This window comes from Narcine bancroftii, chromosome 2 (genome assembly GCF_036971445.1).
Source record: "Narcine bancroftii isolate sNarBan1 chromosome 2, sNarBan1.hap1, whole genome shotgun sequence".
Taxonomy (NCBI): Eukaryota; Metazoa; Chordata; class Chondrichthyes; order Torpediniformes; family Narcinidae; genus Narcine; species Narcine bancroftii.
Window position 1 is genome coordinate 311,930,887 of NC_091470.1, and position 14,797 is coordinate 311,945,683.

General features: G+C 39.0%; 1 protein-coding gene and 1 long non-coding RNA gene across 3 annotated transcripts in view; one reads left to right on the plus strand and one right to left on the minus strand.

The window, feature by feature from the left end:
* Nucleotides 1-14,797, minus strand: part of LOC138755523 (uncharacterized) — a 143,406-nt gene that overhangs the window by 74,613 nt on the left and 53,996 nt on the right. The gene's annotated exons all lie outside the window — the stretch shown is intronic.
* Nucleotides 1-14,797, plus strand: part of adcy8 (adenylate cyclase 8 (brain)) — a 102,944-nt gene that overhangs the window by 43,654 nt on the left and 44,493 nt on the right. The window contains exon 11 of the mRNA XM_069921665.1: nucleotides 1,310-1,399. Coding sequence (XP_069777766.1) covers nucleotides 1,310-1,399 — 90 coding nt within the window. The remainder of the gene's footprint in view (nucleotides 1-1,309; nucleotides 1,400-14,797) is intronic.

Here is a 14,797-nt window from a genome sequence, read left to right on the forward strand (position 1 = left end):
CTTTGGTGAGGCCTTATCTCAAGTTTCATTTACAGTATTTATCTCCTTATCTAAATAATGCAGGGTTAAAGGATGAGGAGAGTTTGGGTTGTTTGGGCCTGTAGTTGTCAGAGTACAGAGGAATGAGAGATTATCTCATAGAAACGAATCCTATAAACTTCTCATGGAGATAGATTATTCATGTTCATGACTATACTGTGCATGGTGGCAGGAGTGTGTAGAACCAGGATCAAATCCCAAGTTGTGGGGTATGCCATTTTGAACTGAGATCGGGAGAAAGGTCTTCACTGGATAGCGATGATCCTGAAGAAATGTCTACCACAGAAGGCGTGAAATTATAGTCATTGAATAAATTCAAGAACGAGATAGATTTATTTCTTAATGCTAAAGGGATCAAGGGAAGGTGGGAATAGGGTATTGAATTTGATGATCCATAGGTGCTTTGTAAGGGATTATTTAAGATGGTATGTGAGTGGAAAACAAAAGATTGAGAATCACTGCTTTAGATTTTTGGTTGATATGAGAAACATTTTCAGCATAGAGAGATAATAGTTAATTCGATAAAGAGAAAAAAAAATGACAAAGCCACAGGACAAGAGTTGGGAAATGGACTGACATGATTAATCTTGCAAAGACCTGCTGTGGGCTCAATGTACAGGTACTCTATGACTTGCAACCTATGTGACTTGTATCCATCCCCACATATGACCGAACTTTTAACAAAAAATAAGAAAAAATATAAAATTTAGACAATTTATGTTGTATTTGGCAAACTATAACAGGGATACAGACACTTAAGAGCTAAAATGTTCATTCTTTCTTTGTTAGTCAGTGTCCCAGGGTCCATAGACTGGGTGTGGCCATCTTTATTCCTGTGCACATGTGGGAGTCTTCGGTTGACGCATGCTTGGTGGATTCACGTACGGGAGTTCAGTTGGCACATGCGTGAGAATTAAGGGCGTGAATTCAATGTTGTCAGGGCACTTGATTCTCACCCATATGCCAACTGAACTCCAATATGCAAATGCACCATGCATGTGTCAACCAAAGACTCGCATGCGCACAGGAATCAAGATAGCCATGCCTATGGACCCCAGGAAGCCGATTAACATGGATGGTGATCTAAAGACGAGGCATGCCAATTTTAAACTTCTGTATTTTTTTTACCTCTTTATGTTATGCAATTTTTATGCCAATTCCTTGAGACTTTCAGTTGCTTGAATTTCAGATAACGGGGGTTTTACAGTACTTTGAATGGATTTGTGATGAATTAAATATATTCCACCTAATTTTTGAGCTTCTTTTCTAGTTTTGGTGTGACTCTAATAAATCAGCAACTGATAAGAACCAAACATTCAACTCCACTGCCAAGTGTACAGATATATGCTTTTATCCTGAGGTACGTAAACACTCGCTTATCAGCATGGTTGTCTTTAATCTAAGTATTCTGGAACTCTTTTCAATAAATCTCAATGGTCTGATTGTATGCATTATTATTGAAAAATAATATGTCCCTCAGCCTTTTGCACATATAGGCAGAAGCAATTATTCACTGGTAGAAGCAAAGTGAAGAGGGAAATAAGGAGAGCTCAAAGAGTTTTTCAGATGCTTCAGCAGAGAATTCAAGGAAGAATCCAGAAATATTTGAGAAGTATATTAAGAACAAAAGAGTCACAAGCCTCTTGCTGCATATCGCTAGTTCCTATTAGGTTCTGTACTTCGTGTATTGCTTCAATCGCTGACCATGTCTCCATTTTGGTTTGGTCATCCTCCACACCACCATCTTGTGGTGTAGCTTCAGGCACTATTCAGAATTCAGCCTCAAATTCCATTATCCCTAACAACTGCATTCTCTTTCTTATCTATATCCTCCCTCAGTCTTGCTGGAAGAGCCACTTTATTTCCCTTTGTATCTAATTGCTGCCTTTGCAATTTATCTGTTTTCTTCATCTTCTCGACCCATAGCTCCTTAGCAGCTGCAGCTGCTGTTTTCTTCATTATGTCATTCATCGCACTCAGACCTAAAACATGCACAACAATCTCTCCAAAACAGTCCTCATAGAACAAGTGGATCCAATGGACCAAACTGTATTCTAATCTGTAATAAATACGCAGGTTTACTGCTTCTTCAGTGGTCTTGGATGTTGGTATTTGTGTCTTTTTATTGATCTGCTCTAACAGAGCTCATTTGATCTATTCTTCTACCAAATCCAATTTCCAATTTTCTATTGACTAATGAGTCAATAGTCCATTTATTTGACTTGTTCAGTCTACTTTATTGACTAACAAGTCAACAATCCACGATTTATTTGACTTAATAGGCCATTTCCCTTCATAATCACTTGAGAAACATTTAGATGTTGTTTGTTTTGACTTGTTAATGAAAAGTCCGTTTCAAAGTAACATTGAGATTTTCACTATTTGAACTCTTGAAACAGTAAACTATACTTAAAACAATTAATGAACAGACAATAAACTATTAATAAGTTAATACTTTCAAAATTTTACATTCAAAGAAATTATCTGAAATGCCGCCTTCTTACTCTGGTCCGACATAGAACAAAAGAAAATTCAAACTAACCTTGCTAATATTAACCACACAGAAAAAGACACTGGCTTTCAAGCTGTTACTATAGAGATACTCCAAGAATTCATAAACAATATGCTTGCTGCTAGTTTCTTGCGAATGTGTTTGCAAGTCATTTCAAAAATGTTTGACCTACTGAGCCTCTCCAGCATTGTTTTTACTGTATAAAAAACATTGGTTTAGTCAAAGAGTAGTTGTAGAGATTGAACAACTGTGACTAATCGAATCCCTAGTGGTTCAGTCCTGATACTCTCACTTTTTGTAATATACATAAATGAATATTGATGGGAAACTGAGTAAATTTATTAATAATGTCCTTCACTAGACAGTGAAGAAAATTACCTGGATTTACAACAAGATCTACAGTAGATCAGCTGAGGAACTTGGCCAAGTAATGGCAGATACAGTTCAACTCAAAGAAGTGAGTTGCTGCATTTGGGTAAATTGAACCAGGGCTTTACATGCTCTGTTAGTGTCAGGCCCCTAAAGAATTTTATGGAACAGAGGCACCTAAGGGTGCAAGAACATTGCCCTTTAATCTTGACAGCACAGGTAAACAGAATTGTGAAGAGAGCTTTTGGGACACTCTCTTCATTGACAGTCTTCATTGACTGGGACATTAAATACAGGTGCTGGGACATTATGTGGAAGTTATACAAGATGTTGCTGAGGCCACACTTGGAATATTGTGTACAATTTTGGGCACTTAAATCTTGGAGGGTGCTATAAAGTTGGAAAGAGTACTGTAGAGGTTTACAGAGATGTTGCCAGGATTAGGGAAGTTGAGTTACCATGAGAGACTGGAAAAGCTTGGCCTGTTTTCCTCAGCATAGGCGGTTGAGAGGGGATCTTATTGAGGTCAATAAAATCACAAGTTAAATAATATCAGTTTCCTAGAGAAACTACAGTACTCTCCATAGTGTTTGGAATAAAGACATTTTTTTTCCTTTATTTGCCCCTGTACTCCACAGTTTTAAATTTGTAATCAAACAATTCATATGTGATCAAAGTGCATGCTTCAGATTTTATTCAATTATATTTAATTAGATTTTGGTTTGAGCATGTGGAAATTACAGCACTTTTTGTTCATAGTACCCTCATTTCAGGGCACCATAATATATTTGAGACATAGCAATGGTATGTATATTTTGTACTTTGTTGCATATCCCTTGAATGCAATGACTGCTTGAAGTCTGCGATTCATAGACATCACCAGGTGCTGAGTATCTTATCTGGTGATGCTCTGCTGAGCCTCGACTGCAACCATCTTCAGATCTTGCTGGTGTGTGGGCTTGTTAAGTTTTCTCTTCAGCATATTGAATATAGATCAGGTGACTGACTTAGCCATTTGAGAAATTTCCAGTTTTTAGCTTTGAAAAACTCCCTTGTTACTTTAGCAGTATGTTTGAGATCGTCTTGCTGGAGGATGAAATGCTGTTCAATGCAATTGGAGACATTTTCTTGATTTGAGCAGATGTCTCTATACATCTCAGAGTTCATTTTGCTACTGCCATCAGCAGTTATATCATCACTGAAGATGAGTGCACCAGTACCTGTGGCAGCTATACATGCCCAGGCCACAACACTCCCACCACCACGTTTCACAGATGAGGTGGTGTGCTTTGGATTTTGAGCACTTACTTTATGCTCCTTTTGCCATCACTCTGATACAGGTTCATCTTGGTCTCATTTGTCTACAGGACCTTTTCCTAGAATTCTCCAGGTTATTTTAAATACTTCTTGGCAAATTGTAATCTGGTCATCTTGTTTCTGTGGTTAACTAGTGGTTTGCATCTTGCAGTGTAACCTTTGTATTTCTATTCATAAATTTTTCTGCGGACAGTAGTCATTGACACATCCATACCTGCCTCCTGAAGAAGGTTTCTGATCTGTCGGATAGGTGTTTAGGGAATTTTTCTTCATGATAATGAGAATTCTTCTGTTATCAGCAGTGGAGGCTTCCGTGGCCTACCAGTCCCTTTGTCATTACTGAGCTCACTGATGCGCTCTTTCTTCTTAACGATGTTCCAAACAGTTGATTTTAATAATCCTAATGTTTGGATGATGTCTCTTACTGTTTTATTCTTGTTTTACAGCCTCATAATGGCTTCTTTGACTTTCATAGACACAACTCTGGTCCACATGCTGAAAAATGGCAACTAGACTCCAAAGGTGATCAAAAGCTTAGAAGCAAGCCTAGATCTCTTATACCTGCACCAATGAAGCAATTAAACATACCTGAGTAATCACAAACTCCTGTGAAGCCAAATGTCCCAAACATTATGGTGTCCTGAAATGGGGGGTTTATGTATAAAAAGTGCTGTAATTTCTACATGGTCAAACCAAAATGTATACAAATAACCTTGAATAAAATCTGGAATGTGCACTTTAATCACATGAATTGTTTGATTACAAATTTAAAACAGTGGAGCACAGGGGAAAATAAAGGGAAAAAAACTGTCAATGTCCCAAATTTTATGGAGGGCACTATATATGGTGAGTAGAGGGGGATTTTGAAGGGTCAAGATGGGATAGTTCTTTACTCAGAGGGTATATGGATCAAGCTGCCAGACAAACTGATGAAGGCAGGTATGTTAGCTCCCTTTAAGAAACATTTGGATAATTACCGGTACCTGAGAGGGGCAGGGGCCTAATCTGGGTAAGTGGGACTAAACAGGAGGGCATGGTGTTTAGCAAGGACAAGGTGGACCTGTGCATCTGTTTCTGGGATGTAAAACTCTTTGACTTTATGGTTCCATTATCAAAGATAAATCAGCCCAGAAGATGACATTAAATGATCCTAAAAGAGGCACGTGATGGAGACATGAAATGATTCGTTGATGGCATGATCATTAAAGGTGAAGTGAAGGGACGAGAGGATGACCTGAAACCTGAGCAGTTAAAAAAAAAAGCAGAATGGTAGTTTTAGCTTTTGTAAAGAACTAGATATGAATTCTGTATAAATTGATTATTTTTAAAAATGTATAACAATCTAATTGCATCTTAAATTCACCTCTTCCAATTTTAATAGAGGCAGCTCAAGTGACTAGCTCTACACCATTTCCACTGGGAAATTAAAACAAAATGAATTGTAGAAGAGGCTGTTAGCTCATCCAAATAACCCACTCTCAGGCAGGTCATTCACTAGCATCTTTTTTAAAAAAAACAGTGTGCCTGCATCTTTACAATCATTTCAAAAGGAAAATTATTTTATGAGCTCAGCAAGGAGGAGAGACGCAGAAGTTTGATATTTTAAACATTTTCAGCTCCTTACGCAAATGCTGAATCTTCTCCATCCTAACTTGACTCCATCCCATATCATAACATCTTCGAATCACCTCTTCCCCATTTACCTGATTGTACCCCAAGGCTTTCCCAAGCATGATCTAACCTCAAACACAATTTTCATGGGATTTAATGATCAGATGGGATCCTTCTAGGTTGCACAGAATTTAATGACAGGGTGGCAAGGAGGCAAATGGAGTTACTGCCACATGTTTTAATGTTTACAGTAGGAATGGAGGATCATTTAGATTTTAAATTTAGACATGCAGTACAGTAACAGGCCATTTTGGCCCTACAAGTCTGTGCCTCCCAATAATCACTCCATGAACCTACCCACCAATACATTTTTGAAGGGTAGGAAGAAACCAGATCCCCCAGAGAAAACCCATGCAGACATGGGGGGGGGGGGGGGGCGGGTGGAATGTACAAACTCCTTACAGGCAATGCAGGATTTTAACCCATCGATGGTCCCCATCGCTACACCAACAGTGCCACCCTTATTGATTTGAAATAATGATTTGATTCTTCCAATATTTACTCCACATTTTCTCCATAAAAGTATTACAGATATCAAGAGAGCCAATGTTAAAGTGAAGTAAGGAATTATAGGCATAATGTGGGACTTGAGCAGCTGGTGCACAAAGAACAGAAGATGATCTGGAATAGATCCTTTGATCCAATCTGAGAAGAAAAGCTATTATGCAAAATGTGTGTTTCGGCAGGAGAAGAACAAATTGAATGCTACTACAAAGTGGGAAAATTGCACAGATATCAGAAGATAGTTCATTATATCAAAGATGGTAGAAAGTTGGGGAAGGAGAAGGGATGCTGCACCATAGCTCTCATCAAGAAAATTTAGTTTATGTATTGTTCAGGATTCCTTTGTGGCAATGGTGTAAAATAAGCTGACGCATTAAAGCATGTTGAGAAAATTAGATAAAAATTTGTGACCCAGTTACACCTTCAAACTATTTTGAAACAATTGGAAAGGAGAAGATTAGACAATTTGCTGGCACAGAGGATTAAAGATATTGTTTTCTCTGGAGAATGACAACAATTTTGAAACAGTAGGATATGGGTCAAGGCAGTGGGAACCAACATGAGAAAAAAGTTGCTCTATGATTTATACTAAAATTTATTGACAATTGGATTGAAATCATCAACTTAATTCAAACTGGACTCTTTGAGCTGGAAGAATTAAGTTTTCAGCCCAGAACTGTCACTAAATTTGTGCATTTTTTACACTCAAGGGGTGTAATTTAGCACTGTAAAGTGCTTTGAAATATGAGATAATAGAAGGTTATGAGCTTTCTATAGAGCTAGCTGAAGGATTTAGATGATGCCACATTCATCTTAACACATGTATCTCTACTCTAAAATAAATGTTTAATTAATTATTTCATTTAAATAGATAATTTAAATGTAGTTAAGCCTGGAAATTGCATCTTAAAGCATTGACCAGATTATTTTCTCTGTTATTTTAATGATGTATTAACCCATTTAAAACTAATTAGTTAATACTTCCATTGAAATAATGGACCAAGCAATCCCATAATATCATAATTATTTATAAACTCCAATATTCAATTGGAACTGATGAATTACATTGAAATAATCATTCAATTCAATAATCTCTAAATAATACATTTGTTTACTGATTGATTTAAAAAAAAATATAATACTTGGAAACTTCTTCATCATTTCAGAGCCTTAGACAAATTGTGAATGTGACAGAAATGCAGTAGAAAGGTTTTAATCTCAAATAATTAAATAATGGTTACAGTATTTAGCATTTTATCATAGCCCCAGGATGTATAAAATCACATTTTAGCCAAGGAAAATATCTCTTCCAATATTAGTACAAAAGGCTGTGAAGCAGGTTCTATAGTGAGGTCATCTCTTGAAATAATTTAAGCGAATCCATTAGCTTAAGATTTATATAGGTGAAGTTAATTAAATCCTAAATGCAGATTTCATAGGGGAAAACAATATCATAGAGTTAGAATACTATACAGCATGGTAAGATGACCTTCAGCCCAACTTGTCCATGCCCACCAGTTGTTAAGCCAGGCTAGACCCATTTGTTTGTGTTTACCCATATCCCTCTAGTCCAGAGGTTTTCAAACATTTTTTTCACTCACATACCACTTTAAGTAATCCCTATGCCATAGGTATTCTGTAATTAGTAAGGTGGTATGTGAGTGGGAAAAAAATTGAGAACCACTGCTCTAGATCCAATTGTTACTGAAATATTTTGCTTGAAAATAATTGTTATTGGCCTATTTCCTTTGGAGTTATGGAAGTGTGCGTACAATAAGTCAATTAGATACGATTAAATCAGTAGTTTTCAAACTTTTTCCTTCTACTCGCATACCACCTTAAGTAATCACTTACGAATTACAAAGCACCTCTGGCATAGGGATAACTGAGGGTGGTATGTGAGTGGAATGAAAATGTTTGAAAACCAGGGTTCTAGACCTTTCCTATCCATATACAGTATCTTTTAGATGTCACGATTCCTCTGGCAGCTCATTCCACATACCCAACATGCTCTGTGTAGAAAAGGTACCCCTCGGGTATCTTTTAAATATTTCACTTTTCAAGTTAAGTCTATGGCCTCTGATTTTAAACTCCATTATCCAGGGGAAATAAAAACTCAATGGCTATTTACTTTATCTCTGCCTTTCAGTTTCCTTTGCTCCAAGGAGTAAAGACAGCCTATCCAGTCTCTCCTTATAATTCAAGCCTCATCCTCATGAATCTTTTTTGCACCCTTTCCAGATTAATTGCATTTTTCCTACCATATGAACTGTGCACAATGCTTCAAGTGTGGTCTCACCAATGTCTTGTACATTTGTAACATGACGTCCAAGCACTGATGAAGACAAGGTGCCAAATATTTTCTACAGTCTGCGTACATGCTGTTAATGGTAATTGATAAACACTTCAGTTAGTAATGCTAACTTAGCAGAAACTTATTAATAGATATTCATTTTTATATAATATCATATTTTTGTCTTCCAATGCATTGTCCTAATGTTGTACTTCCTTGTCAAGCTTCTATTTGATCGTACCATTAACACCAGTGCAGGATTACGTAAGGGTCTGGAAATAAGCCATAACCAATTCCACCAAAGCTAGTTTTGGGTCTGAGATGCATTATACACCAAGAGTACACAAATCAGGCGAACGTTTTCACAATATGCTGAGTAAATGCAGGATTTTTGGTGATATCAGTTCACCGGTTCAATAATTAAGGCCTGTTTGGTAGCAACACAAATCCTTCTTTAACCTTTTCCAGATGCCTTTGTCATGTAATAACACAGAAAATGCAATATTACATGAAATTTTATTTTCCCTGTTGTAGGGCACTCAGAGTTGCCATTATTATTGCCCGGTAACCCTTATATTAAGAGAAAGAGGAGCAAAAGAGAGTTTCTTCAGAGATATTGAGTGTCTGTGGATTCACCTCCAGCACTCTGCAGTCACACAGACCCGTTTGATCCATTGGCAACCCAAACTCCATATCCAAACCTCCAATACAATCAGGAAGCCTTCAATGTTCTCTCAATTTCTGTTTCCTTGTGCTAATCTGCTGTCAAGCACAGGTGCTGCCATCTTGGTCACAATCCCACAGTTGCAGGATTTTAATTAAAAACACTTCGACTGGCCATTTAAGGACTATACAGAGATGTCAACATTCTTCTGGCTCTCCATCCCATAGGATGATGATGATGGTTCCTTTCAGTCAGACTGTGGGGTTTGATCTGTGTGCCCTGGAGAGGCTGGACAGGCTGATCCTTGACAGGCCCTGCTTGTCACATCCTTGGCAAGTGAGGCCTGGAGGGGAAACGGGGGCAGAATCTCTGTTCTGGCGCTTCCTGTGCCTCTCCTCTGTTGCCTCTTTGAGCTTTTTCTCAGCACCGTCCACATCTTTTCTGATGGTGTCCCTCCACTGCGAATGATCTGGAGCCAGATCCTCCCATGCTGATGGGGCAATGTCAGCTTTTGTGAGGCTCTTGGGCAGAACATCCTTGTACCATAGTCAGTGGTCTCATTTTCAGGTACCACTGGACAGTTGGTTGTACAAGATGTCCTTGGGCAGTTGTCTGTCAGGCATCCTGACAAAATGTCCTGCCCAGCGCAGTTGGGCTGACATCACCAAGGTTGAATCTGCCGGCATTCTGGCTTGAGAAAGAACCTCTGTTTTGGAGACCTTGTCTCAATAGGTGATCTTCATTATAAAACATAGGTGACGCTGCTGTAGTTGGTCAAGGTGACATAACTGACTCTGATATGGGCACCATGTCTCACATCTATGTAGCAAAGCTGATATGACAATGGCACTGTACACCTTGCACTTGGTGGCCAACCTGATGTTCTGTGACCAAACTCAATCTTTCAGCTGACCAAACGCAAAGCAGGCCTTTCAGATTCTTGACTCAATCTCTGCATCTAGAAAAACTGAGGTTGTTATTGCACTGAGCTAATGTTGATATTAGGGATGAGCAATTGGACCCTGAGGGAGCAGCACTGTTTCTCCACTGCCAGCCAAGGCAAAGCTATCTGCTCTTTAGGTTGTAGTTCTGAAATTTTCCTCACACTTCCACTTTCGATCCTCGCACAAAGTGTTGTACCTTTCTTTATTTTTTCTGGACTGAGAGAGGTCGGGTCCCCCGCACAGCCTGGGCCGATTCAAGCGTAGCGCGCATGCACGATTGGTCATCCTGCTCCAGAGGGGATCGATGCCGATCGCCAGTGTCATCTTGCGCAGCGATACGCGAGTTCGGCGCCGGCGTGGTATGAACACTACCCGTCGACAATGGCTGTGGTCGGGTCTGTGCCGAAATCAACGCTGGAGGCTCCATTTTTCTGGTAGGCCGAGTTTCTTCAGCAATTCCAGGCTGTTTAGTAGCTGATTTTTAACCATTTGAGCTTTAATCTTTCTCATATCTGTATTTAAGGTACTTCAATGGTATAATTAACAGCTTAAAAATTTTTTTAAAGAGCTTTTAAATGGGTTTTAAATAGTTCTGCCAGGGGGAGGTGTTTTCCCACATCTTCTCCCTACGCCATCACACCACGCCCACCCAATGTTGTACCTTTTCATCTCCTTCCTCTTTCAATAACCTCTTTGAAACCTAGTTCTCACACTAAGTCCTTGCTGACCTATCCTAGTGTCACCATGTGTGGTTCAGAATCAAATTGTTCTTTGCAGTACTCTTATCAGCTCTTTGGGTGCTTACCACATTAAAGGGAAATGTTTAATCAGATTAATTAGTCCTCCTTCTGATTCACTCTCTGGAGGATTCACAATGTAAAAATTTGTTTGCCAATTTTTGTCCTCATTACTGTAATGTCTCCAAATTTGAAACTAAATTAACAACAATAAAATTTAGACCCCGTAAAGCTGACAACAACATTTTATAGCAGTTATCTTAACATGTGAGATGAAGTACAAACTTGGGAAGCCTTGCAACAGTATAGTTTGTACTGTGCACTGTTTGGTATTCCTATTATAAGAAAGAACATACTTGTATAGAATGGTGCAGAGCAGGTTCATTAGAATATTGTTTTGGGACATATGGCTCATCTTAATGAGGTAAAAAAAAGAGTAGATTGAGCCTGTGCTTTGTGTTTAGAAGAATGAGAGATGATCTTACTGAAATATTTCAGTTTCTAAGGTGGTTTGATAGAGATGTGAGTATAGAACATTACAGCAAATACAGGCCCTTCAGCCCACTATGTTGTGCTGACTTATGTCAACGTATTCCTCAACAATCTAATCCTTCTGTTCTTCACACCATAACCCTCTATTTTTGTTACATCTATGTGCCTGTCTGAGAGTCTTTTAAATGCCCCTATTGTACCTGCCTCCAGCACCATCCACAGCAATGCATTACAGATACCCATCACGCTCTGTGTTTTTAAAAAAAAAACCCTCTGACATATCCCCTAAACGTTGCTCCACTCATCTTAAGACACAGATGTCCTCTGGTATTGGCTGTTGTTGCCCTAGGAAATGGATGATGGTTGCCCAACCTATCTATGCCACTAGGGGTATTGTCTTGAGATAAAGGAATGTTAATTTAAGACTAAAATGAAGGGGAATTTCTTCTCTCAGTGGGTTATGTACCTTTGGAATTCTTTACACCAGAGAGGGAAAACTTCTGGCCAGGAAGCACGCACAAGATCAAGGTAGATTTGGACTGCAGAAGACACAAGGTTTGAGCAGCAGCTAACTTCATGAAGCTGTGGGACCTTCTATGCTCCTATGTTATCTGTAATATTCTTATAAAAATATATTCTAATCCAATGTATACTGTATATGACCAAAAGCTTTGTAAAACAGAGAGGTTTTAAGGAAGCAAATAAATGAGGATTGAGATGGCACAGAGCACGGAATTTAAATATTTAAAGATATAGTTGACCATTGTGGAGTAAAAGAAGGAAGAATTCAATCGAGACCATCAGCAGAGGAACAGAAATGAGAGAAATGCAGACATATTTATGGGGAAAATAAATCAGGGTGTCTTTGCTCTCCAGTATGATGCTGCATTATAGGACTAACAGCACTGATTTACCACAGCTTACAAACAAATAAAGAATACACTCACTCGTTTCTTTCAGCACACCGTGAAGTCGACTTCCTTTTTATTATTCACTAGATACAACATTGCATTCTTCAACTCCCAAACACCACCCAGCTAAACTCCTCTGATCTCATTGGCTCACTGCCGCACAAGTGATCCTGACACACTCACTCTCCTCTTGCTGCATCTGAGCTGAGATTCATCACCCATATACTGACACTTAACACACTCGTGCATGAATGCCATTACCCCCGCGCATGGCATCGCTTACATCATCAGCAATGGTCAGGACTGCTCCCGATGACAGCGACAGGACCCAACAATTTTTGATATTTTCTAGTGAGGTACAGCATTGGATGGCAAAGTGAATTGTTTACCAGAAAAGCTTCCTCATTTGAAAATTTAGAGACCATGGATGAGGGATACGAAAAGAGGAATGGCCAGAAAAGGAGCGAGTTATAGTTTGAAGAAGGGAAGTCCTTGTATTTATAGAATGCCTTTAGATCCTTGTAACATCCAAAATCACTTCATAGGCAATACAATTCTTTTGCATGCAGTAGCCAATTTATGGACAACAAGGTCCCAAAAGCAGTGCTAATGGTGAATGTTTCACTGAACACCTATGCTCTGATTGTGGGTCTAAACTTCAGCCTCCTGTAGCCAAAACATTCTTTCAGTGACATGTCGGTCCTTGGCCTCATCCATTGTCAGGGCGAGACCAAATGAAAACTTCAGGAACAGCACATCATATTCCTCCTGGGCAGCCTTAAACCTAACAGCATGAAAGCATGAACACTGATTTTTCTAATTTTGGGTCACCCACCCCCAATCTGATTCCACTGTTTCCATCTCTTCTTAATGTTTTCTCTCTCTCTAAATTTTCACTCACCCCTTTCCTAATGGTTTCTCCCTCTACCTGTCTCCCCACCTCCCACACCTCAGGGCCCCTCCCCCACCTTCTTTCTTCCTTTAGAGACAGACAGCATGGCTAGCGCAATGCTATTACAGAGCGAGTGACCCAGATTCGAAACTGGTGCTGTCTGTAAGGACTTTGTATATTCCCCCTGTGTCTTGTGGGTTTCCAATTTCCTCACACCTTGGAAAAATAGGTTAATTGGGGTATTTGGGAGACATGGGCCCATGGGCCGGAAGGGCCTGTTACCATGCTGTATGTCTAAAATTAAATGTAAATGTATGTAATTTTACTTCTTCTACCTTCGTCTGAATTTTTTATTAGGAATTAAAATGTTAACTGACGTGTTGAGTTTCTCCATTAATTCTTTGTCTGCTTTTGTGCTTCTCTGAAGTATTTTGGAGGCATTGGTGGTGCAGTAAACGTTGGTGAGATATTAGTCTCGGAATTTTCCTGTTTTATTTTGAGTAAACATTTGGGGGCCCAGTTTTCTATCTCATCAAAAATATAGTGCCTCTGAAATTGCAAAACTCTGAAGGTTTATATGAAAGTGTCAGCCTTGATCAAACACTCACGTTTTGTGGGGAACAAAGACATGAAGAGAAAAAGAGAGCTAGAGGTGGAGAAAAGCAACAGCAGTAAAAGGTAATTGACTGTAGTAGTTAAAGGCATATATGCTGCTGGAAGGAGTTATAAGAGAAATGAAAGATACAATTCCAAAGAAAGGAAAATATCCAGAAGCAAGATGGTTAAAAGAGACTGAGAAATGTGAATTTAGTTACAAAATGAGACCACAATAGTAGAGAAACCATGGGAGTTGGAGGTCATGGGAGCTCATAAAATTAGCATACGGCTCGAAGGCTATTTGGAGTGAAAGATTTGAAGAGAATAGTAGTACTGCACTGAGTTCAATAAAGACTGCTGCATTGAAGATAGAAATAGCTGAGGGGAAAGAGCCACAGGGCAAAACCTGAACAAGGGGAGATGATGAGAACTAATTTGAAGTGGTTTGATAAAATATTAGATAAAGAAGATTTAAATTGTGTGAGGGACTGAACTGTGTGAAAAGTTCATGGAGGCAAATAGTGAAGGATAGAGATCAGAAAGACTTTAGACTAACTTTCTTCTTTCTAGTGCATTTTTGATAAGATGAAAGTGGTGGTAACAAGTGTTGAGTGCTAAATTTAAATCAAGTCTGGGGTGTTAATGCAATGCAGAACCACGACAGCACAAACAGTCCCAAGTGAATCGACATCCTTCAGAAATTTCTAAGTATTTTGATAAATGTTGATCCATGCAAGGAAGTGGTGCACTGATTGAGGACATCTGGAGAGAGGTGTGAGATTAATTCAGACTGGATAGAGCTGGCAGGAAAGCAAGCATGACAGGAAAGCATTGCTTGACATGAAACATTGATTG